General features: G+C 39.1%; 2 protein-coding genes across 2 annotated transcripts in view; one reads left to right on the top strand and one right to left on the bottom strand.

Annotated features, from left to right (window-relative positions):
- Nucleotides 1–27,646, top strand: part of LOC133652011 (RNA binding protein fox-1 homolog 3-like) — a 1,102,970-nt gene that overhangs the window by 77,154 nt on the left and 998,170 nt on the right.
- On the bottom strand, nt 3,375–7,062 carry LOC133651484 (uncharacterized). The gene has a single exon (XM_062049439.1). It carries the CDS (start codon nt 6,938–6,940, stop codon nt 6,173–6,175), a length of 768 nt encoding a protein of 255 aa, XP_061905423.1. The 5' UTR covers nt 6,941–7,062; the 3' UTR covers nt 3,375–6,172.

Raw genomic sequence — 27,646 nt, 5'->3', positions numbered from 1 at the left:
TCCCTATTTTTGAATGCAACATTTAATAGTGAGCTGATAATACTTCCGACTATCATTTGCAAGTATGCATTCATTTTAGTCAAGAAGTAGTTGCCATTGAGCTGAATGTGCCAGTCGTGTCTTTTGCTGAGTCCTACAAAGTGTTTGCACTGTAAGTATTGTACTTATTACACACCAGCTGTTTGATCGCAACATGCAACTTAGTTGTACAAAACCCAAAACCAGTGAAGTTGACACGTTGTGTGAATTGTAAATAAAAACAGAATACAAAGATTTTCAAATGCTTTTCAACTTATATTCAATTGAATGGACTGCAAAGACAAAATATTTAATGTTCGAACAGAGAAACGTAATTTTTTTTTTGCAAATCATTAACTTAGAATTTAATGGCAGCAACTCATTGCAAAAAAGTTGGCACAGGGGCATTTTTACCACTGTGTTACATGACCTTTCCTTTTAACAACACTCAGTAAACGTTTGGGAACTGAGGAGATTTTTGAAGCTTTTCGGGTGGAATTCTTTCCCATTCTTGCTTGATGTACAGCTTAAGTTGTTCAACAGTCCGGGGTCTCTGTTGTGGTTCATAATGCGCCACACATTTTCAATGGGAGACAGGTCTGGACTACAGGCAGGCCAGTCTAGTACCCGCACTCTTTTACTATGAAGCCACGCTGTTGAAACACGTGCAGAATGTGGCTTGGCATTGTCTTGCTGAAATAAGCAGGGGCGCCCATGAAAAAGACGTTGCTTGGACGGCAACATATGCTGCTCCAAAATCTGAATGTACCTTGCAGCATTAATGGTGCCTTCACAGATGTGTAAGCTACCCATGTCTTGGGCACTAATACACCCCCATACCATCACAGATGCTGGCTTTTCAACTTTGCGCCTATAACAGTCCGGATGGTTCTTTTCTTCTTTGTTCCGGAGGACACGACGTCCACAGTTTCCAAAAACAATTTGAAATGTGCACTCGTCAGACCAGAGAACACTTTTCTACTTTGCATCAGTCCATCTTCGATGAGCTCGGGCCCAGCGAAGCCGGCGGCGTTTCTGGGTGTTGTTGATGAATGGCTTTCGCTTTGCATAGGAGAGTTTTAACTTGCACTTACAGATGTGGCAACCAACTGTAGTTACTGACAGTGGTTTTCTGAAGTGTTCTTGAGCCCATGTGGTGATATCCTTTACACACTGATGTCGCTTGTTGATGCAGTACAGCCTGAGGGATCGAAGGTCACGGGCTTAGCTGCTTACGTGCTGTGATTTCTCCAGATTCTCTGAACCCTTTGATGATATTATGGACCGTAGATGGTGAAATCCCTAAATTCTTGCAATAGCTCATTGAGAAATGTTGTTCTCAAACTGTTCGACAGTTTTCTCTTGCATTTGTTCAGAAAGTGGTGACCCTCGCCCCATCCTTGTTTGTGAATGACTGAGCATTTCATGGAAGCTGCTTTTTCACCCAATCATGGCACCCACCTGTTCCCAATTAGCCTGTTCACCTGTGGGATGTTCCAAATAAGTGTTTGATGAGCATTCCTCAACTTTATCATTTTTTTTTGCCACTTGTGCCAGCTTTTTTTAAAACATGTTGCAGGCATCAAATTCCAAATGAGCTAATATTGCAAAAAAAATAACAAAGTTTACCAGTTCGATTATTAAATATCTTGTCTTTGCAGTCTATTCAATTGAAAATAAGTTGAAAAGGATTTGCGAATCATTGTATTCTGTTTTTGAAACTTCCAACATTATTTAGAGGCAGTCCGCTACGAATAGGACTGTTTACCCGCCAAGTGTGGCGTGCTACAAAGGTATGGAAATGTCAAAATGCAGACCGGGAAGGAATAATTACGAAACACAGCTTGAACCATAAAGGGCTGCTGGGACGGGACGAGGACGGAAAGCGGGAGTTCATCTTCACCATATCGTACCCGGGCGGGAACAAAAGAGTAGAACTGAGTAAGTTGGAATAAAAACCTTGTCGTCATGGAAACAGTACAGCAAGTGGACGGGAATAAGAGCAGCTCTCTTAGTCAACGTCATGCTTGGGAATGCGAGAAACACGCCAGTTGTAGTTTATTCATTTATTTGTGTCAGGACGTCGAGGGAGAAAATAAAACAGGACACAGCGAGTGTGAGACAACTACAAAAAAATATATATATATTTAGTTGGAAAAAAAAATCATGGAGAAAATCAAGGTTGTAAACATCTTTGTCCAGATCTTCACCAAAAAGTGCTGGGGTCGTTCTAGTGCGTTGTTTAGTTGTTCTATAATACCACTAAGAAACCAGGAAGAAATACCTCCCTACTTCCTGCTTTTGTGCTCGGCTAATAGCGTCACTTAAAATGTATTCAAATATCAACAATTTCAGGCCCGATAGGAGCAGCAGATTGATTGAAAAAAGAAGCTTTAATAAGAATAACATTTAGTAAACATCAATCAATCAATCAATCAATGTTTATTTATATAGCCCTAAATCACAAGTGTCTCAAAGGGCTGTACAAGCCACAACGACATCCTCGGTACAGAGCCCACATACGGGCAAGGAAAAACTCACCCCAGTGGGACGTCGGTGAATGACTATGAGAAACCTTGGAGAGGACCGCATATGTGGGTAACCCCCCCCCCTCTAGGGGAGACCGAAAGCAACGGATGTCGAGTGGGTCTGACATAACATTGTGAAAGTCCAGTCCACAGTGGATCCAACACATCAGCGGGAGTCCAGTCCACAGCGGGGCCAACAGGAAACCATCCCGAGCGGAGACGGGTCAGCAGCGCAGAGATGTCCCCAACCGATGCACAGGCTAGTGGTCCACCCGGGGTCCCGGCTCTGGACAGCCAGCACTTCATCCATGGCCACCGGACCTATGCAACTCCCCCTCGCAAGGGACAGGGGAGAAGAGGAGAGAAGAAAAGAAACGGCAGATCAACTGGTCTAAAAAAGGGGGGGTCTATTTAAAGGCTAGATTATACAAATGAGTTTTAAGATGGGACTTAAATGCTTCTACTGAGGTAGCATCTCTAACTGTTACCGGGAGGGCATTCCAGAGTACTGGAGCCCGAATAGAAAACGCTCTATAGCCCGCAGACTTTTTTTTGGCTCTGGGAATCACTAATAAGCCGGAGTTCTTTGAACGCAGATTTCTTGTCGGGACATATGGTACAATACAATCGGCGAGATAGGCTGGAGCTAAACCGTGTAATATTTTATACGTAAGTAGTAAAACCTTAAAGTCGCATCTTAAGTGCACAGGAAGCCAGTGCAGGTGAGCCAGTATAGGCGTAATATGATCAAACTTTCTTGTTTTTGTCAAAAGCCTTGCAGCCGCATTTTGTACCAACTGTAATCTTTTAATGCTAGACATAGGGAGGCCCGAAAATAATACGTTACAGTAATCGAGACGAGACGTAACGAACGCATGAATAATGATCTCAGCGTCGCTAGTGGACAAGATGGAACGAATTTTAGCGATATTACGGAGATGAAAGAAGGCCGTTTTAGTAACACTCTTAATGTGTGACTCAAACGAGAGAGTTGGGTCGAAGATAATACCCAGATTCTTTACCGAGTCTCCTTGTTTAATTGTTTGGTTGTCAAATGTTAAGGTGGTATTATTAAATAGATGTTGGTGTCTAGCAGGACCGATAATCAGCATTTCCGTTTTCTTAGCGTTGAGTTGCAAAAAGTTAGCGGACATCCATTGTTTAATTTCATTAAGACACGCCTCCAGCTGACTACAGTCCGGCGTGTTGGTCAGCTTTAGGGGCATGTAGAGTTGAGTGTCATCAGCATAACAGTGAAAGCTAACACCGTACTTGCGTATGATGTCACCCAGCGGCAGCATGTAAATACTAAAGAGTGCAGGGCCAAGAACCGAACCCTGGGGAACTCCGCAAGTTACCTTGACATAGTCCGAGGTCACATTGTTATGGGAGACGCACTGCATCCTGTCAGTAAGATAAGAGTTAAACCAAGACAAGGCTAAGTCTGACATACCAATACGTGTTTTGATACGCTCTAATAAAATATTATGATCGACGGTATCGAAAGCGGCGCTAAGATCAAGAAGCAGCAACATAGATGACGCATCAGAATCCATCGTTAGCAATAGATCATTAGTCATTTTTGCGAGGGCTGTCTCCGTAGAGTGATTTGCCCTGAAACCGGATTGAAAAGGTTCACAGAGATTGTTAGTCACTAAGTGTTCATTTAGCTGCTGTGCAACAGTTTTTTCGAGAATTTTGGAAATAAACGGAAGGTGGGAGACCGGTCGGTAGTTTACCATGAGGTCAGGATCGAGGTTAGGTCTTTTGAGCAGAGGATGAATAACCGCTTTTTTGAATGCTAGGGGAACAGTGCCGGAGGAAAGTGATAAGTTTATAATATTTAACACTGATGGACCTAATAATACAAACAGTTCCTTGATAAGTTTCCCAGGAAGTGGGTCAAGTAAACATGTTGTTTGTTTTATCCCACTTACACGCTGTAATAATTCCTCTAATGTTATTTCATCAAAAATAGAGAGACTATTTTGGAGGGCAGTGTCCGTCGTATATACAGTCGTATTTGTGTTAATAGAGCCCAGTTGTAGCTGGGATGCGTTGTCTTTAATCTCCTTTCTAATGAGTTCAATTTTCTTATTAAAGAAATTCATAAAATCATCTGCCGAGTGGGTGGAGCTACTGGGAGGAGTCCCTTGTTGGGTTAGCGATGCTACTGTACTAAACAGAAATTTAGGATCGTTTTTGTTGAGGCTGATGAGATTTGAGTAGTATTTAGCTTTAGCTAAGGTAAGCATGCGTTTATAAGTTATTAAACTATCACTCCATGCTTGATGGAAAACCTCAAGTTTAGTCGCGCGCCATTTGCGTTCCAGTTTTCTACATGATAATTTATGAGCTCTAATTTCTTCTGTAAACCATGGGGTGCGCCTTTTAGGGGCCCTTTTTTGCTTTAGCGGTGCTATACTATCAATAATTTCGCGCAAGGCATCGTCAAAGTTGTTAGTGAGTTTATCAATAGAGCCGACATAATTTGGGAATGGTGCTATTACCGAAGGCAGTAGGTCAGCAAGAGTCATCGTTGTGGCAGCATTAATGTTGCGGCCGCTATAGCAGTTATTATTATTATTAGCTTGTTGACAAAGAGTCAAAACTTCAAATTTTATAAGGTAATGATCGGACATTACTTTAGTATATGGAAGTATCATAACTTTGGAGGTGGTGACACCCCTGACAAGCACTAGATCTATTGTATTACCGTTGCGATGCGTGGGTTCATGTATTATTTGTGTAAGACCACAGCTATCAATTATGGTTTGGAGCGCCACGCACTGAGGGTCCGATGGGGTATTCATATGGATATTAAAGTCCCCCATTATGATTATATTGTCGGCGTGCGTCACTAGATCAGCAACGAACTCTGAGAATTCACTGATAAAGTCCGAATAGGGCCCAGGGGGGCGGTAGATAACAGCCAGGTCGAGAGGTAGCGGTGTGACAGACCTCATAGTAAGCACCTCAAACGATTTATATTTATTGTTTAGGTTAGGGGTAAGGTTGAAATTTTCATTGTATATTAGTGCGACACCCCCTCCCCTTTTAAGAGGGCGGGCAACATGCGCATTCGTATAGTTAGGAGGAGATGCCTCATTGAGCGCAAAAAATTCGTCCGGTTTGAGCCAGGTTTCGCTAAGACCAATGACGTTAAGATTGTTGTCTCTAATGACCTCATTAACCAAAAACGCCTTGGGAGACAATGATCTTATGTTTAAAAAGCCCATATTATAGGTATTGGGCTGTTTTGACGAGTTTTTGTTAAGATTATCCGTAGTGGCAATATTAACAATGTTGCGTTTATTATGCGTAGTGCACTTTAAATAGTTTCGACCATATCTAGGAATTGATATGACGGGAATTTTCCGATTGTTTGCTTGGTGCTGCAATAGACTGGACATATCATAATTTGCCACCTCAGTAGAATGCATGTCCACCTCTGACACAGACACAACAGAAAAAACATTATGTGAATTGTGTATTATTCTAAGAGAATTGCTATGCGTACATGGATTATCCAGCCTGGCGCTGGCTAGTTCTAGCTTAACTGACTCCTCACCCGGACTAACAGACATTGTAATTGCCTGTGACCGGGCTTGCTCTAGTGTAGTCAGTCAAGTGAGACTTAAATAGTAGTCTATGTTTCTAGACAGGATGATGGCGCCTTCCTGGTTAGGGTGAAGGCCGTCTCTCATCAGCAAACCTGGTTTGCCCCAGAAAGAGGGCCAGTTATCAATAAACGTTAGTCCCTGCGTCCTACAGTAGCTAGCCAACCACTTGTTAAGCGAGACTAATCTGCTATATCTCTCATCATTGCCTCTCGCAGGCAGGGGGCCAGAGACAATTACTCGATGCCTGGACATCTTTCTGGCGAGATCACAAGTCCTGGCTATGTTTCTCTTTGTAATCTCTGACTGTCTCATTCTAGTGTCATTGGAGCCAACGTGTACAACTATATTCGCATAATTAGTGGTGCGATTAGCCTGTCGTACGTGTTTACTAGGCCTGTTGCGAGTTAGCTCCCTAAGATTAGCTTCAATGTCAGGTGCTCTGGCCCCGGGGATACACTTTATTGTGGCTGGTTTGCTAAGCTTTATGTTTCGGGTGATGGAGTCCCCTATAACTAAGGTGTGGTGCCCGGTAGACTGGGGTGTAGGACTAGCTAAAGAGCTAAATCTATTATGCGTCTCAACCGGTACACCGTAGCTTGTAGGCCGCTTAGGACTGCTACAAGCTGGGCTAGTTAGCTCGCTACAGCTAACGCTAGCAGATGTGTCCGCAACATCTAAAGTTACGACATTACTCTGCTCTAACTGGCGGACACGGCCCTCTAGCAGAGCCAACCTCTCCGTGAGTATGGTGCAAGACGCGCAGGAAGCCATTACTCACAGTGTTTTCTGTCACCGAGTGAAGTTCCTGCTGTCCTCAGGGAAGTGGTCGCGGTCTGTAGGAGTAGCTTCTTACTGACCGGCGCTGCCTTTCTCCGCGCTAGCTTAGCAGCTAGCTAGCGTGATGTTGGATGAGGAAGTAGACAAGTCCAAATTGGGCAAGGCAAAAGGGGTCCAAGATGCGCGAGGGGTACGTGGGGCAGAGAGAGATGTCAGAGTCCGGGGGGCGAGCGAGGAGTCGGGAAACGACCCATTATAGGCGCCGATATTTAGCATTTTGACGTATATCTGTATTGGTGTGTGTATATATATATATATATATATATATATATATATATATATATATATATATATATATATATATATATATATATATATATATATATATATCCGTGAAGTTAGCATGTTGTGTAAATGGTAAATAAAAACAGATTACAATGATTTGCAAATCCTTTTCAACTTATATTCAATTGAATAGACTGCAAAGACAAGATACTTAACGTTCGAACCGGAAAACTTAATTTTTTGCAAATATTAGCTCATTTTGGAATTTGATGCCTGCAACATGTTTCAAAAAAGCTGGCTCAAGTGGCAAAAAAGACTGAGAAAGTTGAGGAATGCTCATCAAACACTTATTTGGAACATCCCACAGGTGAACAGGCTAATTGGGAACAGGTGGGTGCCATGATTGGGTATAAAATCAGCTTCCATTAAATGCTCAGTCATTCACAAACAAGGATGGGGCGAGGGTCACCACTTTGTCAACAAATGTGTGAGCAAATTGTCGAACAATTTCAGAACAACATTTATCGACGAGCTTGCAAAGAATATGGGGATTTCCCCATCTATGGTCCACAATATCATCAAAAGGTTCAGATAATCTGGAGAAATCACTGCACGTAAGCGGCAAGGCCGAAAACCAACGTTAAATGCCTGTGACTTTCTATCCCTCAGGCGGTAGTGTATCAAAAAGCGACATCAGTGTGTGAAGGATATCACCACATGGGCTCAGGAACACTTCAGAAAACCACTGTCAGAAACTACAGTTTGATCGCTACATCTGTAAGTGCAAGTTAAAACTCTACTATTCAAAGCCAAAGCCATTTATCAACAACACCCAGAAACGCCGCCAGCTTCGCTGGGCCCGAGCTCATCTGAGATGGACTGACCTGTCTCCCATTGAAAATGTAAGGCGCAATATGAAGGCTAAAATACCACAACGGAGACCCCCGGACTGTTGAACAACTTAAGCTGTACATCAAGCAAGAATGGGAAAGAATTCCACCTGAGAAGCTTCAAAAATGTGTCTCCTCAGTTCCCAAACGTTTGCTGAGTGTTGTTAAAAGGAAAGGCCATGTAACACAGTGGTAAAAATTAAATATCTTGTCTTTGCAGTCTATTCAATTGAATATAAGTTGAAAAGGATTAGCAAATCATTGTATTCTGTTTTTATTTACCATTTATACAACGTGCCAACTTCAATGGTTTTGGGTTTTGTATAATTATTGCGTGCTGTGTGTTCAAATGTTTCAGCATATTGCTCGCATGTCCTCCTTGACGAAAGAGCCACCTTTTAATTATTACAAGTAACGTTTTTGCAATATTTTCTTGTTAAAATGTTCATGTTTTTCCGACCGGGCACCGCCATTTTGCCATCTGACATCATTACACAACTTCCACCTGGAAGAATCATTAAGGAAACCATTTGTAAAAACTAGCAATCGATTCCAAGGAATCAGAACCGGTTCTGAACAAGGACCGTTTTTTCTGATTCCCATCCCTATCTGCTTACCTGTCATAAATCCAGTTTTTGTCCTTCTTTCCAGTTGCCTTCTGGGTTCCGTTTGTCTATTTTGACTACTAATTGGCATCGGTGACGGGCCCTGAAAAAAACACATCACTCGCTCTCATCTCACACATGTCTCAAATCATTCAAGGTTCATGTGAAGGTCGAACAAAATGTCATTATTGAGAAGAAAAAGGTGCATATGTGCACGTTTTGTCTGACAAGCGCCTTGTGCACGTGCGCCAATCCAGAGTTTGTCCCGGTAAACTCTCTCAAAGTTGAGCTGCGAGTGTCAGTAATCATCTCCATGTAAAGCCAGCTAAAATAGCAGTGACCTCATTATTGTTTCCATGGCTACGCTCGCTGTCTGCTCTCGAACTTTCAGTGACCTTTCACACGCCGCTGCTACGGGAGGCGGCCACAGTGCAAAAACCTCTCCGCTGCTCTAAAGTCGTGTGGATCCCGAAAGCTTCACCATTTTTTTTATGACATTTTTTTTTTTAGCTTGTTTCTATTTCGGTGTCACGTGTGCTGTGACTAATGAGAAGCTTGTGCTGCTTAAAGTTGTCCCACATGTAGTTTGCAGGTACTAATCCTTATGTGCTAAATTAATCCTTCCCGCATGTAGTTTGCAGGTGCTAATCCTTATGTGCTAAATTAATCCTTCCTGCATGTAGTTTGCAGGTGCTAATCCTTATGTGCTCAATTAATCCTTCCTACATGTAGTTTGCAAGTGCTAATCCTTATGTGCTAAATTAATCCTTTCCACATGTAGTTTGCAGGTGCTAGTTTGTATGTGCTAAATTAATCCTTCCTGCATGTAGTTTGCAGGTGCTAATCCTTATGTGCTAAATTAATCCTTCCTGCATATAGTTTGCAGGTATTAATCCTTATGTGCTAAAATATTTTGTACCGCATGTAGTTTGCAGGTGCTAATCCTTATGTGCTAAATTAATCCTTCCTACATGTAGTTTGCAAGTGCTAATCCTTATGTGCTAAATTAATCCTTCCCGCATGTAGTTTGCAGGTGCTAGTTTGTATGTGCTAAATTAATCCTTCCTCCATGTAGTTTGCAGGTGCTAATTCTTATGTGCTAAATTAATCCTTCCTGCATGTAGTTTGCAGGTGCTAATCCTTAGGTGCTAAATTTATCCTTCCCGCATGTACTTTGCAGGTGCTAATCCTTATGTGCTAAATTAATTCTTCCTGCATGTCGTTTGCAAGTGATAATCCTCATGTGCTAAATTAATCCTTCCTGCATGTAGTTTGCAGGTGCTAATCCTTATGTGCTAAATGAATCCTTCCTACATGTAGTTTGCCGGTATTAATCCTTATGTGCTAAAATAATTTGTACCGCATGTAGTTTGCAGGTGCTAATCCTTATGTGCTAAATTAATCCTTCCCGCATGTAGTTTGCAGGTGCTAATCCTTATGTGCTAAATTAATCCTTCCCGCATGTAGTTTGCAGGTCCTAATCCTTATGTGCTAAATTAATTCTTCCCGCATGTAGTTTGCAGGTGCTACTCCTTATGTGCTAAATTAATCCTTCCTGCATGTAATTTGCATGTGCTAATCCTTATGTGCTAAATTAATTCTCCCCGCATGTAGTTTGCGGGTACTAATCCTGACATGCTAAAATAATTCCTACCACATGTAGTTCGCAGGTGCTAATCCTTATGTGCTAAATGAATCCTTCCTGCATGTAGTTTAAGGGTATTAATCCTTACGTGCTAAATTAATGCTTCCCGCATGTAGTTTGCGGGTACTAATACTTACGTGCTAAAATAAGTCTTACCGCATGTAGTTTGCAGGTGCTAATCCTTATGTGCTAAATTAATCGTTCCCGCATGTATTTAGCAGGTGCTAATCCTTATGTGCTAAATTAATTCTCCCTGCATGTAGTTTGCGGGTACTAATCCTGATGTGCTAAAATAATTCCTACCGCATGTAGTTCGCAGGTGCTAATCCTTATGTGCTAAATGAATCCTTCCTGCATGTAGTTTAAGGGTATTAATCCTTACGTGCTAAATTAATGCTTCCCGCATGTAGTTTGCGGGTACTAATCCTTACGTGCTAAAATAAGTCTTACTGCATGTAGTTTGCAGGTGCTAATCCTTATGTGCTAAATTAATCCTTCCCGCATGTATTTAGCAGGTGCTACTCCTTATGTGCCAAATTTATCCTTCCCGCATGTAGTTTGCAGGTGCTAAGCTTTATGTGGTAATATTATCCTTGCCGCATGTAGTTTTCATTAACTCTTGGGGATATCCCAAATGCAGTGAATGTTATAGGTCCTGGGCACTTAAAAGGGTTTCAACCATAAAAAAATTAATTAAAAAAAAGAATAAAAAAAATAAATAAAAAAATATGTATGTTTTTATTTTTATTTTTTACTTTCTTTAATCCCTACAAAAACTTCAGATCCATTCGTCGTTATAATTTATTTTAGTTGTTTTTTTTAACGTTTTATGCCGTCTTTGTAAAAAAACCAAAATATTTTAAAGCAAAAACACGCGCGCACAATATTTTTGTAACCATGTCTACACAACTCTTATTTCACTGCCAACTCACCAACATGATTTTTATGGCATATAAATCGTTGGCAGATTCAAAGCAATTATGCGTCTAATATGGTAATATGGTGCTCCATGGTACTCTGGCGGTATCTAGGGGTGGAAGGGTCAAATTACACCTCTGGTAGGATTTGCACGTATTTCGAAGGGAACTGCTTGGATTAATTTGGTTTTCAATCAAAAAGCCTTTTAAAATAACACGTTTATAGTATATCAAAACAGGCCATTATAAAAGGGAGTCAATGGGGGATGAAAGGGGAATTCCAATGTATACCCACTCAATAGCTCGTGCTAAAAGTAACTTAGCAAAAAACGGACAATGCAAATTTTGAGATTAATTCCTTCGCAACTTGTTTTAAAATGAACATCTTGTTGCGTGACGTCATCTTCAGAGACGATGAAAGTACCCTCAAAGACCCTAGGTCGCCCCGAGGGTTAATGTCGGTATTGCACAACCCTCTTGTGCGACCCTACTTCCAGGTTTGTGGGAACACATTGTGGAAGATCCGCTCGTCCAAAAAGTCATGTTTGGAGGAGTTTGGCGTGGAAGAAGGATTTTTTACTTCTTGATGGGATTGTGGACTATGGAGCATACACTTATTATTGTTATTAGAAAACCCAAAACCAGTGAATTGACACGTTGTAGAAATGGTAAATAAAAACAGAATACAATGATTTGCAAATCCTTTTCAACCTATATTCAATTGAATAGACTGCAAAGACAAGATATTTAGTGTTAAAACTGGAAAACTGTTATTTTTTGCAAAAATAAGCTCATTTGGAATTTGATGCCTGCAACATGTTTTGAAAAAGCTGGCACAAGTGGCAAAAAAGACTGAGAAAGTTGAGGAATGCTCATTAAACACTTGTTTGGAACATCCCACAGGTGAACAGGCTAATTGGGAACAGGTGGGTACCATGATTGGGTATAGAATCTGCTTCAATGAAATGCTCAGTCATTCACAAACAAGGATGGGGCGACGGTCACCACTTTGTGAACAATTGCGTGAGCATATTGATTAAGAACAACATTTCTCAACCAGCTTTTGCAAAGAATTTAGGGAATTTACCTTCTACGGTCCGTAATATCATCAAAAGGTTCAGAGAATCTGGAGAAATCACTGCACGTAAGCAATGATATTACGGACCTTGGATCCCTCAGGCGGTACTGCATCAAAAAGCGACTTCAGTGTGTAAAGGATATTACCACATGGGCTCAGGAACACTTCAGAAAACCACTGTCAGTAACTACAGTTGGTCGCTACATCTGTAAGTGCAAGTTAAAACTCTAATAAGCAAAGCCAAAGCCATTTATCAACAACACCCAGAAACGCCTGTTCTGTTTTTATTTACGAATTACACAACGTGCCAACTTCACTGGTTTTGGGTTTTGTATTACTACTGTTATAAAATGGACCATTTTACTACTGTATTTTGAAGGAGTGTGTGTGTGTGTGTGTGTGTGTGTGTGTGTGTGTGTGTGTGTGTGTACAATAGTGTTGTGCTTGAACTGCAGGTAGACAGGTGCTCATGAATATTCAGCAGCGACGAGCTCTCGTGGCTTCTAATCACCGTCAATATGTGCACGCTTTGCAACTGTTAACTCCTCAGAAAACCACAATATTGCTTTACATCAGGGGCTCTTGACCTTTTTGATTTTGGGGCCCACTCAAATATTAACACTGAATTAGTAATCGGACTCTTAAATGTTAGTCATGTTTAACAAATATATCTAACCGATATCTAACTGACTTACAGTTTACCAGGATAATTCTTGTCGAGTGATATGAAACAATGTGTTTATCATAAATATTACTATTTAGGATTAGGGCTGATTGCAAAAATAAATACTGCAAAATAACGGACCTGATGAAAAATACATTTACATACAATTACGCAGTGCTAAAATAAAAAACATTCTAACTAAATTAATAATGAATAATAATAACAGTAGCATATAGTTGTCTTAAATAAGCTGTTAATAAAATTAAAGTGAAAATGAAAATACAGCTTTAACACTTAAGTCATAATTTTTGCGCCTAAGAAACATCTCCATGATTTTAGCTCCAGACTTCTTCTGCTTGTTTGATATTGTCATTACTGCCACAAGTGGTGGAAAAGTGTATTGCAACTGAAGACCACTTAATCCCATACAGACAACAGCTGAGAAACATATATTTTTGGCAGCCCTCTAGGAGGCACTCAGTTCAAGGGGAACTGAAAATATTTTACTTATTTTGCCTATCTTCACAATCATTATGGGGGATGGAGGGGATCCTTATATTTTATAAACTACGGACATAATAAAACATTCACTTACTGGAGGGTGTCTGCTCTCACTGGGATGCCGACTGATGGGATGTTTATATCTTCCTATTTAGATCAAGAATTAATCATAATTCTCAGAAAAAAGGTAGCCGCAAAACAGCGTCTTTTCATGTCGTTCTCGCCATCTCTGGTTATAAGTTGAGCATCAAAGTTGACCAACTTCTCGGTTTATGTCCACAACCTTCTACTATCCAGGTGAGAATCTAGAATTAACTTTCATGAACTCATAGGCAATGCAGCAGCTCAAAATGCCTATAGCAGCATAAGCTAGTTAGCTCTTGGTGATCATGACACCGCTAAAAATAATTAGTCTGCATTAGCATTTAGAATAACAATAAGTTAATATTCAGATCAAGAGATGTAAACGGAATATTGTTGGCGGTTTTAAGATGTTTTTTAGAGGGCTTTATGAGCATAACAGTGTACTCCCATTAGCTGCTTTGCTAGCCACCTCCTACTTGCCATATTTTACAAATTACAATGCATAAAAATGAAAGCATATGTGTTCTTGTCTTACATAAAGATAGTGAATGATAGGCAAAAATTCCCCAAAAAGTGCTGTTCCCCTTTAAACACATACATCTTTGTTTAAATAAGGCGGATTGTACACTCATTGTTTTTATTGGCGCAGTAGGTTGTAGTTTGTATAAACTGATTATGATAACTGTCCAGTTGTTATATTTTGGTTATTTTCATATTTTTGGGTCTCCGTTACAGTTGCAAGTCCAATACATTAGATCAGGGGGGTCCAAACTTTTTGACTGGGGGGCCGCATTGGGCTTAAAAAAATTGACCGGGGTCCAAAAGCCGACTGCATGCAAAGTAAGTAACTATATGTTTTTATATTTGTACACACACACACACACACACACACACACACACACACACACACACACACACACACACACACACACACACACACACACACACACACACACACACACACACACACACACACACACACATATACATATATATATATATATATATATATATATATATATATATATATATATATATATATATATATATATATATATATATATATGTATGTATGTATGTATGTATGTATGTTGTATGTTTATATATATGAGTACATAATATTATAATAATATGATGGATATATAAATAATTATTATTATAAGAGTATGTGACAATTCGACTCATACCTTGTTTCCTTCCGTGACGACCTCCTTAAAGCTTTTTTAATCAATCAGAAATGTCAAGCTGCTAAAATGCGCTAAACATGAATAAGTGTGGAGAATGTGTTTTGAATTGTTCCATTGTAATGGATTTAAATTGGTATAATATTGATTTTTTTATGCTGATTGGACATTTTTTACAACATCCACAAAGTTCAATGAGCAGGTTGTGTTATCTGTGAACATGTTTGTTGAATTTTTGCGCTTGTTGAATCTTTTTTTCTGCACCATGACTTGGGAAGGTTGTTTGGATTGGGTCATAAAAACGAATGCTGTGTTTCTAAAATAATACTCATTGACTTGAATTACTTTCATTGGCCACCAGATGGCGATCAAATGGCAGCTATAAGACGCATTGCCAAATTGCTTGTTGGACTCGTGCCGTCTCGCGGGCCAAATTGAAAATGCCAGCGGACCGTAGTTTGGAGACCCTGGGTTAGATGGTACAGTATTTTGTGTATGTTGGTGTGATTTTTTTTTTTTTTTTTTTTTTTTTGCGGCCTACAAAAGTGTTAATACTGTAAGTTTTGTACTCATTACACATAAACTGTTTGATTGTTGGCTTGAGTTTATTTTCGAACATGTATGCAGGCTCAATATGATACATCATACAATTTACATATTTTCATTTCTCTTTAGAACATGTCCGAAAAGGAGTAGGAAGAAGCAAAGCTCATTTCATCCTACCCCTTTTCCAATTCATTGCAATCAGTGACACAAAAATGTTTTAAGTTTTTCAGTTTGAACATTAAGTATCTTGTCTTTACAGTCTATTCAATTGAATATAAGTTGAACAATATTTGAAAATCATTGTATTCTGTTTTTATTTACCATTTACACAACATGCCAACTTCACTGGTATCGGGTTTTGTATATTAGCATCAAGCTAGCACATTTTTGGAAAAGTTGAGCCTTACTTTACTTACAAACCCCGTTTCCATATGAGTTGGGAAATTGTGTTTGATGTAAATATAAACAGAATACAATGATTTGCAAATCATTTTCAACCCATATTCAATTGAATGCACTACAAAGACAACATATTTGATGCTCAAACTCATAAACTTTATTTTTTTTTTGCAAATAAAAATTAACTTACAATTTCATGGCTGCAACACGTGCCAAAGTAGTTGGGAAAGGGCATGTTCACCACTGTGTTACATGGCCTTTCCTTTTAACAACACTCAGTAAACGTTTGGGAACTGAGGAGACACATTTTTTTAAGCTTCTCAGGTGGAATTCTTTCCCATTCTTGCTTGATGTACAGCTTAAGTTGTTCAACAGTCCGGGGGTCTCCGTTGTGGTATTTTAGGCTTCATAATGCGCAACACATTTTCAATGGGAGACAGGTCTGGACTACAGACAGGCCAGTCTAGTACCCACACTCTTTTACTATGAAGCCATGTTGATGTAACACGTGGCTTGGCATTTTCTTGCTGAAATAAGCAGGGGCGTCCATGGTAACGTTGCTTGGATGGCAACATATGTTGCTCCAAAACCTGTATGTACCTTTCAGCATTAATAGCGCCTTCACAGATGTGTAAGTTACCCATGTCTTGGGCACTAATAAGATTAAAGATTAAAGATTAAAGATACCAATGATTGTCACACACACACTAGATGTGGTGAAATTTGTCCTCTGCATTTGACCCATCCCCTTGGGGAGCAGTGGGCAGCAGCGGCGCCGCGCCCGGGAATCATTTTGGTGACTTAACCCCCAACTCCAACCTGTGTTGCTGAGTGCCAAGCAGGGAGGTTATGGGTCCCATTTTTATAGTCTTACACCCCCATACCATCACAGATGCTGGCTTTTCAACTTTGCGCCTATAACAATCCGGATGGTTCTTTTCCTCTTTGGTCCGGAGGACACGACGTCCACAGTTTCCAAAAACAATTTGAAATGTGGACTCATCAGACCACAGAACACTTTTCCACTTTGTATCAGTCCATCTTAGATGAGCTCAGGCCCAGCGAAGCTGACGGTATTTCTGGGTGTTGTTGATAAACGGTTTTCGCCTTGCATAGGAGAGTTTTAACTTGCACTTACAGATGTAGCGACCAACTGTAGTTACTGACAGTGGGTTTCTGAAGTGTTCCTGAGCCCATGTGGTGATATCCTTTACACACTGATGACGCTTGTTGATGCAGTACAGCCTGAGGGATCGAAGGTCACAGGCTTAGCTGCTTACGTGCAGTGATTTCTCCAGATTCTCTGAACCCTTTGATGATATTACGGACCGTAGATGGTGAAATCCCTAAATTCCTTGCAATAGCTGGTTGAGAAAGATTTTTCTTAAACTGTTCAACAATTTGCTCACGCATTTGTTGACAAAGTGGTGACCCTCGCCCCATCCTTGTTTGTGAATGACTGAGCATTTCATGGAATCTACTTTTATACCCAATCATGGCACTCACCTGTTCCCAATTTGCCTGTTCACCTGTGGGATGTTCCAAATAAGTGTTTGATGAGCATTCCTCAACTTTATCAGTATTTATTGCCACCTTTCCCAACTTCTTTGTCACGTGTTGCTGGCATCAAATTCTAAAGTTAATGATTATTTGCAAAAAAAAAAAGTTTATCAGTTTGAACATCAAATATGTTGTTTTTGTAGCATATTCAACCGAATATGGGTTGAAAATGATTTGCAAATCATTGTATTCCGTTTATATTTACATCTAACACAATTTCCCAACTCATATGGAAACGGGGTTGGTACATTGGAGCCTTTTTTTGAGTCAATTTCTTTGTCAGCATTGAAAATTGCAACATTCCCTGGAAGTAGTTTGGCTAAGTCCGCTCTCACGGTTGAATTTGACATGAATCGGGACCTTCTAGGGCCAACAGGATTCCTATCCATCCCTAGTGTTGGTGCAGGTGTGCATGTTGCTCGCCCCACACCAATAATCTGAGGTTTCTTATCGTTCCCAAGTCGTCCTCCTCGGAGACGTTTGTCCCGCTCTATCTGCTGTCAAAGACCATGAAGTAAACACAGCGGCGATAAAGCTGACTTGACAACATTCCTCCTTCCGGGTTCCGTTTATCCAGCTCGTCCCGCGTTACGTCCCGCGCGTCCGCCGAGATAAGCGCGGGCGTTTCCACTCGGCACAAAGTCACCCGGCGTCGACACTAATGATGACATTTTCAAAGTCACGCGCGTTTGCAGAAGAAGCACATTCACTTTTGAATTCCTAATTGTGCTTCCGCGTGGGAAAGTAGAAAGTGTGGGTTCGGAGAGACGCCCCAGGCCGTGTTTGCCCTTGGACATTTGTCCTCATCTGCACATTTAATAACACCATCCCAACCGTGTTTGCTAAATGGGACGGCGCTACATCAGCTGGACTTCCTCATGCTAATATTGACCCGGAAGAAGGGCGGGGGGGTGCGTGAGGATCCCTGGGAGAGGACAGACTTGTTTGATATGTGTCCTTTGTCCTCATGGCTTTGAAAGTCACACTTTTCCAAGACTTCATGCCAGCATCTGATTTCCATCATCCTGCTCTTCTTCCAATCATTTTCTCTGGCACGCGTCCACCCGTCCCTTCATTAAATCATGGGACACGTTCATTGACACCGATGAAGATCATGGGCTTCGTTTTATGCTAACTTGACAACAGAAACATCAGTGGCACCTGTTTGAGGACCAAACATCTCTGACCCTCCCACCCCCACCCCCCACTTCACATAAGCAGCAAGCAAACCCCTGGGAAATTATTTTGACTCGGAGGGGGGGGGGGGCAAATTTAGAGAATAAAATGTGTCTGGGGGTCACTATATTGAATTTTTAGGAACACTAATACAAAACCTCACAACAATGTCTGATTAATTGTTACAAATGTTATGACAGACCGCCTTAAAAACGGAATGGAATTTAACATTTTTTATTCCTGAATGAGACACAAGAATGTGGGATTTACAATATTACCGTATTTTTCGGACTATAAGTCGCACCGGCCGCAAATGCATAATAAAGAAGGAAAAAAACATATATAAGTAGCACTGGAGTATAAGTCGCATTTTTTGGGGAAATTTATTTGATAAAACCCAACACCAAGAATAGACATTTGAAAGGCAATTTAAAATAAATAAAGAATAGTGAACAACAGGCTGAATAAGTGTACGTTATATGACGCATAAATAACCAACTGAGAACGTGCCTGGTATGTTAACGTTGAGTTGAGTTGAGTTGAGTTTGAGTTTATTTCGAACATGCAAGCATACAACATGATACATCACAATTTCCAGTTTCTCTTTTCAACATGTTCGAAAAGGAGTAGGAAGAAGCAGAGCTTATTTAATCCTTCCCCTTTTCTTTACATAACAGTTGCTGAAACTTTTTTTATTCACTTCCTGCTCTCAATTTTTTCACAATAAACTCCATATGTAATCACAATAAAAATAAATAAATAAATAATAGTAAGAATTTAATAATAATAATTGGTGAAGAAAGTCATATTTCATATGATGAGATAAGTAAGATTACTTTAAGAATGAATGAATGAATGGATGAAATAAATTAAAAATGTTTGTCATGGTTCTTCTTCTTTGTACTTTGTAAACACTTTAAGTTTGAAGAGTTTCTTGAAGTGGATCATATTAGTACATTGTTTGATTGCTTTGCTTAATCCATTCCATAATTTAATTCCACATACTGATATACTGAAGGTCTTAAGTGTTGTACGTGCGTACAAATGTTTTAAATTACATTTTTCTCTAAGATTATATTTCTCCTCTTTTGTTGAGAAGAATTGTTGTATATTCTTGGGTAGCAGGTTATAGTTTGCTTTGTGCATAATTTTAGCTGTTTGCAAATTCACTATGTCGTGGAATTTCAGTATCTTTGATTCAATAAATAAAGGATTTGTATGTTCTCTATATCCAACATTATGTATTATTCTAACTGATCTTTTTTGTAACACCGTTAATGAATGAAGTGTACTTTTGTAATTATTTCCCCATATTTCTACACAGTAGCTCAGATATGGTAACACTAGTGAGCAGTATAGACTATGAAGTGATTTTTTGTCTAGAACATGTTTTGCTTTATTCATTATTGACGTGTTTCTTGCTACTTTATGTTGTATATTTTTTACGTGAGATTTCCAGTTCAATTTATCATCAATCATTATACCTAGAAATTTGGTTTCATTTACTCTTTCAATTTCTATTCCGTCTATTTGTATTTGTGTTTGACTTTCTCTTCTACTATTACCAAATAGCATTATTTTAGTTTTACTAAGATTCAACGATAGTCTGTTTTTGTCAAACCATCTTTTTAATTTGTTAATTTCTTCTGCTATTATTTGTATTATCTCCTGTGTGTTCTCTCCTGAATAAAACGCTGTTGTATCATCCGCAAATAAAACTAACTTTACTAACGTAACGTAAAATATTATGGTAAGAGTCATTCAAATAACTATATCAGGAGCAGTGGGCAGCAGCGGTGGCCGCGCCCAGGAATCATTTTTGGTGATTTAACCCCCAATTCCAACCCTTGATGCTGAGTGCCAAGCAGGGAGGTAATGGGTCCCATTTTTATAGTCTTTGGTATGACTCGGCCGGGGTTTGAACTCACAACCTACCGTTCGCAGGGCGGAAACACTCTAAACCAGGAGTGTCCAAAGTGCGGCCATTTGCGGCCCGCAGCTAATTGCTTACCGGCCCGCCACACATTCTGGAAATGCTATTGTAAAAATAAAAAAGAACATTAAAAAAAGTGGAATGAGGTGAAATCTAACGAGAAAAAGTTGCAATGTTGACACAAAAGCTGCCATGCAGGCTGTTTTTTTTTCTTTTGTCTTTCTTAACTTTTCTTTTTTTGCCATTGCTCAAAAAAAAAAAAAAAAGACAAAAAATCAATGTTATAATGAACTATTTTCAGGGCTCCAATTACTTCAAATATTTCACTTTAAAATGTTTTATGTGGTAAATATTGCATATATTGTGTAGTAGCCATATAAAAACATCAAAGTTTTCTTTGACAAAGGCGCATAAAACAAACAAAATAATAGTTCCAGCATAAAATCGACAGATATATCTGAAGTTGATCTCGCAACTTAAGTGTTGAAAGTAAAAGAAAAACCTAATAAAAATGTATCACTTTATGAGTGGGGCACCTTTTGGATCCCAAATATATTTAGTGATTTTTTATTTATCTTTTCACTGTGATTACCCAAAAATATGAAATAATTAAAATCAATGGTGTCCTGCATTATTGATCTTTTAGGGCTCTAATTACTAAATACTGCATATTTCAGTTTTACTATAAAAAAAACTCAGCTGTTTTTGACAGAAAAGCCATAAAACATTTTTTTAATTTGTATTACTTTATATCAACTTGAAGTTGATATAGAGATTTACTGTAAGCGTTAAATAATTTAAAAAAAAATAATAATCTGACTTATTACTTATTACTTATTACTGGGGCGGCGTGGCGAAGTTGGTAGAGTGGCCGGGTCAGCAATCGGAGTGTTGCTGGTTACTGGGGTTCAATCCCCACCTTCTACCACCCTAGTCACGTCCGTTGTATCCTTGGGCAAGACACTTCACCCTTGCTCCTGATGGCTGCTGGTTAGCGCCTTGCATGGCAGCTCCCGCCATCAGTGTGTGAATGTGTGTGTGAATGGATGAATGTGGAAATACTGTCAAAGCGCTTTGAGTACCTTGAAGGTAGAAAAGCGCTATACAAGTATAACCCATTTATCATTTATTTATCATTTATTTTCAACATTTTAATGACTGAGACCCCTTGTGGTCCCCGGGACCCCTAAAGGTAAAATAAATACAAAATGCATATATTTTGTTATGGTTTGAAAATGAAAAATATCAAAATGGCCCCCTCATGCTTTAATTTTTCCGTGTGCGGCCCTCAGTGGAAAAAGTTTGGACACCCCTGCTCTAACCACTAGGCCACTGAGTAGCTCCCAGGGGGTGATCAAGGCTGATGGGTCAAATGCAGAGAATAATTTCGCCACACCTAGTGTGTGTGTGACAATCATTGGCACTTTATATAGAACATGCTATACGTTTACCAAACAATCTGTCACTCCTAATCGCTAAATCCGATGAAATCTTATACGTCTAGTCTCTTACATGAATGAGCTAAATAATATTATTTGATATTTTGCGGTAATGTGTTAATAATTTCACACATAAGTCGCTCCTGAGTATAAGTCGCACCCCCGGCCAAACTATGAAAAAAACTGCGACTTATAGTCCGAAAAATACGCTAAATATGACCGATAAAACAATGAATATTAACAACATATGAGCGTCAAACCCCCTCTCGATCGACATATTTTACAATCAAGGGAAACGCAACAAAAATGCAACAAACATAGCGAAATATGAACGCGAGGGGTAAAAATAAAACTCCACCTACGATCTGATCTATCTGATATTGTTGCGTACGGCGGTGGAAGGAGACGACACCACGGCAGGAATCAGTTCAATAGGCTTATTGAACTTGATGAATGTGTGGGATGTGTATGCTACTCTAAGTGAATGGTGCAAGACGATGTGTAGAATTAATCATGTAAATGTTACTAGAGGTGGTTGTATGTGCGTGTTGGATGAATCCTTCGTCAGACCAAAGGGGAAAGGCGAGAAGGCAGTCCGTGGGCAGGCAAGCGGTCGGGGGCTGGAGAGAAGCAACGAGGTCTGTGTCCAAGCAGGGGTCGAGGATCGAGGGAGGCAGTCCAGAAGCCAGAGAGAAGTCGAGGCACACAGCTCGATCACAGGAAACAGGGGAGGCGCTACGGGGAACACAAAGGACATAAGACACGGGAACAGGGAAGGCACAGAGAGAGAGCAAGTACACAAGAGGGAAGCCAAAGACGGGATGCGTACTTTTTATTTTTTATTTTTTTATTTTTTTATTTATTTCAGGCAATGACAAAGATGTACAAGTTGACAAAACATAATAATATAAATTAATATAGTGCATTATTGTCCAGTTTTGCCTTAAAGGGAGTGGGAAGAAGATCATTTATTTAATCCCACCCCCAGTTCTCCATTCAGTGATTATTCACATGAGTTTCACTCTCACTTTGTTCAAGGATTATAATACAGGTGTTGTATCATGGTGGCATTACCACAGGTAACAATAATTATTACACTGTAACAATCATTTGTATCAACCAGAGGTGTGGACTCGAGTCACATGACTTGGACTCGAGTCAGACTCGAGTCATGAATTTGATGACTTTAGACTCGACTTGACAAAATGTAAAGAGACTTGCAACTCGACTTAGACTTTAACATCAATGACTTGTGACTTCACTTGGACTTGAGCCTTTTGACTTGACATGACTTGCTACTTTCCCCAAAGCCTAAAGCTTAAAAAGTTATTTGGGAGCGCTCCGTAGGTTTCATTTTGTACATGTCTGTCTATCAGCGTGTGTGCTGCGTGTCAGCGTGTGTGATCTCAGTACAACAGCCAATCAAATTAGATCTACATTGTTTTCATCACACAGCATTCAGCCAATCAAATTGCAGGACAACCAATGAACAAGAGTTGTCAAACAACGCGCCAGTGAGAAAGATTTATACCAAAGTTGGTTTCGTTCGGGTATAAAAACTACGACTTGGTCAACAAAAAACGAATTGCCGTATGCAAATTACGCAGTTCGAATATTACAGACGGAGACGCAACAACTTCCAACTTCGTTCGACATTTGAAGTTGCACAAAGAAGGGTACGTTTTGAATGTAAGATAACGTTTATTGGCTAAGTAACGTGACTTTTATTTGCTGTGTAGTTAAATCAGTGTGGCTGTAAACTCACTGCTAACGTTATAACCATAGACATCTTATGAGTAGACGCAGCATCGAGGGCTACTGCCTACTGGCGCAGACGAGACGCGGGGCCGCCATCTTGGAGTGGTGATCCGCTCCACTCAGTGCAATTCATTTGGCAGGAGCAATGAACTGTCAGCGCATTTAATTCATCTTACCTCACTGAATACCACTCATTTTCACACGCTTTTTTGTCATACGTGTAGCTATGATAAAGGACACATGTTTTATTATTCATAGTTTGCTTAACAGTAATATAATATTATTATATGCTATAAGTGACCAGACGTCCGAGATCAAAACTGGGAATATAAGCCCAGAGAAGGGGGAAAAAACCGTCAGCTATTTTTAAGTTGAAGAAACAATATGATTACGTTATATATACATGCTACATAAACAATGTATGAATACATTAGATATCTATATATCTTATAGACCGTATCTCTGTTGCTGCAGCAGCAGAGAGTTTATTCTGTCTTGACACTTTGTATTGATATTTTGTATTACATTCTTCCCTTAAATGATCATGTTTACAGTGATTGTTATATATGTATTTTGTATGTATTTCGCTTTGGATAAAAGCGTCTGCCAAATACTTGAACATATATAAACACCTGAAAGTCTTTATATCAGCTAAAACCACCAATCTGTTTCACTGGATTCAGAATAAAACCAAATGCTGTCTTACCCAACAATGTTAGTATTTGAATATTGTTACTTGAAGACTTATTCCTGGTTACAATTATACTGTTAAGAAAGTATTGTCTTATATTTTGCCTAAAATGAGAATGCACCATAATCAGTGGCGGCTGGTGAATTTTGTTTTAGGTGGGGCTGAAAGTTTGTAAACCAAACCCCTGTAGGGGGGTCATCCTCCCCCAGAAGATTACTTTGTGATTTTCACATACAAATATTGAAGATCTTTGCTCCTTCTCAACTCTGTGGTAATGTTATTTTCATAAAATATAACCAATAGTACCAATAGTACATTAATGTACATTGATTGAATGTTAAATCTTACTTGTGAAAAGTAATCCCCCGATTCCTATTTTCAACAGTCCGCTCATTTGAGCAGGAAAACGCTGAACACCATCTTTGTTTTCTACCTGTCAACTGTCAGTTTAGGCTGCTCGCCGGCTCCTCATCACCACTTCAAGATGCAAATTGCTCACGTCACAGCAACCAATACTGCGTCTACTTATAAGATATCTATGGTTATAACGTCATTGCAAACACGGCAATATGTTGCGTCCACTGCAGTTTGCTACCTTATTCATACTTTTTATCAAGTGATTTTTTTTTAAGCAGGGTTGCATGAGGTACCTACACTTAACGTTACGTTAGTGAATGAATCACACACAGTAACGCCACGTTAGACGGCGGTCAGCAGCACCGCGTATTTTAGCCACCTACAAAAAGACAAACAGTCAAATAAAGGTCAGTTAAAATGTATACTATATTAAGAATATGCGTACATATTGCATAGGGCCCTGACATCTAAAAAGTACAACTCTGTTCATTGTTATGTTCATGTATTTGTTATGTTTTTCATGTGTACGCACACATAAACACACATACAGTATGAGATGAGATCAATGAGATAAGGTAAGAACAGAATAGAAACTGCTGTGGAACTAGTTACAATGCAATATGCCATGGAAATACAATGTTAACACTTTTGTACAAATAAGTACAGCTGCACTTGTTTTTGCGAATGTGTTTATTCTGTAAAGGAATGAGTTAAATGTTTAAAATTGTTTAAACTATTAAAATGACTGGTTAATAGTGCTATTATGAATTGCAATGTCAGTACTATTTTTTTTCTTGCTATTTCAAATGCACTTGTTTTAATAAATAAATACAGCGTTTTAAAAGCATACACAATCTGTGTAAAAATATTCATCTGTGGTTAAAAGGACTTGAAAGGACTCGAAACTCAAAATGCAGGACTTGTGACTTAACTTGAGACTTTCCAGTCTTGACTTTGGACTTGACTCGGGACTTGCCTGTCTTGACTCGGGACTTGACTCGAGACTTGAGGGCAAAGACTTGAGACTTACTTGTGACTTGCAAAGCAATGACTTGGTCCCACCTCTGGTATCAACAATGTAGGAATAATGAATATACCAACAATGGTAATAGACATCATAGCAATAATGGTAATAGACAACATAGCAATAATGGTAATAGACAACATAGCAATAATGGTAAGGAAACATTGAGCACATGTTAACACTTTGAGACAGAGTATAGCAGCAGGTCAAATTAAAGACCCTCATCTCTATATTTGAACCAGACCCCATGTTTGTATAATAGTTTAAATCGATTAATAGTTTGGCATTGCCTGTGTTGTAAGTCCAGTTTGTTCCATAGTTTTACTCCGCATACAGACACACAAAAACGTTTACGAGTGGTTTGAGCTCTCGGCAATAAGAAATATCCAAAGCCTCTCAAGTTATGAGCTTGCACTCGTCTTATAAAAAAACGTTGTAGATTAGGTGGCAATAATTTGTTAAAAGCTTTATATAAGATTATTAATGTATTATATTTAACAAGGTCATCAAATTTGAGCAACTTTGATTGCATAAACAGATTATGAGTATGTTCTAAATAACCAACGTTGTGAATGATCCGCACTGCTCTTTTCTGTAAAATGATCAGAGGATGAATTGTGTTTTGGTAAGTATTCCCCCATACTTCAACACAGTATGTAAGGTATGGCAGTACCAAGGTGCAGTATAGAGTACGGAGTGCATTTTCATTGAGGTATAGTTTTGCTTTGTTTATAATTGAGAGGCTTTTGGAGATTTTTGTTTTAATGTGTCTGACATGAGGTTTCCATGATAGTTTACTATCAATTATTACTCCCAAAAATATATTCTCATTTACGATTTCAATTTGGGTACCATCAATACTTATTTTCTGTTCAGACGTTATGTTGCGATTTCCAAACATTACTATCTTAGTTTTATTTATATTCAAAGATAATTTATTTGTGTCCATCCATTTTTTTTACTATGTTTAGTTCTGTATTTACTGTATTTATGAGCTCATTATAGTCATCACTAGTGTAGAATAAATTTGTGTCGTCTGCAAATAGTATACATTTCAGTATCTTGGATGTGTTAAACATATCATTATATATACATTAAACAGTTTTGGCCCCAACACGGACCCTTGGGGGACACCACAAGCAATGCCAAGAGTATCAGATAAAAATTTACCCATTTTAACAAACTGTACCCTCCCTGTTAAATAACTTTTTAACCAGTCACCAGCCAGCCCCCTAATTCCATATTTTCCCATTTTATCTAGTAGAATTGAATGATTAATGGTATCAAAGGTCAATAAAAATACCAACTGCATATCTTTTATGCTCCAGTGCATTAGTAATTTCCTCAATAGCTTCAGTTATTGCCATTGAAGTTGTTCTTTTGGACCTAAAGCCATACTGACCGTCATTGATTATATGATGCTTCTCAAGAAAGGATTCAAGTCGAGAGTTAAATAGTTTCTATAAGATTTTTGAGAACTGAGGCAAAAGAGAGATTGGTCTGTAATTGGTGAAAGCGTGTTTGCTGTCACTTTTGAAGAGCGGAGTTACTTTAGCGATTTTCATTTGACTTGGAAAGTAGCCAGTCTGGAATGATAAATTACATATATAAGTTAATGTTTTTACAATATTCAGGATAACCTTTTGAACCAATATCATGTTGATATCATGGCAGTCAGTGGAGCACTTACTTTTTACACTTCCGCACAATGTTTGTCACTTCCTGCTCATTTGTAGCTGAGAGGAAGAATGACGAAGAATTCTGTTCAATAGTTGATTTTGTAACTCCATTGTCTGGGATATCAACAGCCAATGTAGGACCAACATTTACAAAGAAACTATTGAACTTGTTTACTACATTACTCATATTATAATCTTCACCGTTTTCATCAATAAAGTAATCAGGATATGTCAACTTGGAATATCCTTGTTTTATTAGACTATTCAAAACATCCCAAGTTACTT

The sequence above is a fragment of the Entelurus aequoreus genome, linkage group LG06 (genome assembly GCF_033978785.1).
Source record: "Entelurus aequoreus isolate RoL-2023_Sb linkage group LG06, RoL_Eaeq_v1.1, whole genome shotgun sequence".
NCBI classification, from domain to species: Eukaryota; Metazoa; Chordata; class Actinopteri; order Syngnathiformes; family Syngnathidae; genus Entelurus; species Entelurus aequoreus.
The sequence above is the reverse complement of the archived record's forward strand: the minus strand, read 5'-3'. Positions and strand labels throughout refer to the sequence as shown.

Excerpts from the sequence above, each read along its gene's own strand:
- LOC133651484 (XM_062049439.1), bottom strand. The coding sequence starts at position 6,940 with ATGGCTTCCTGCGCGTCTTGCACCATACTCACGGAGAGGTTGGCTCTG.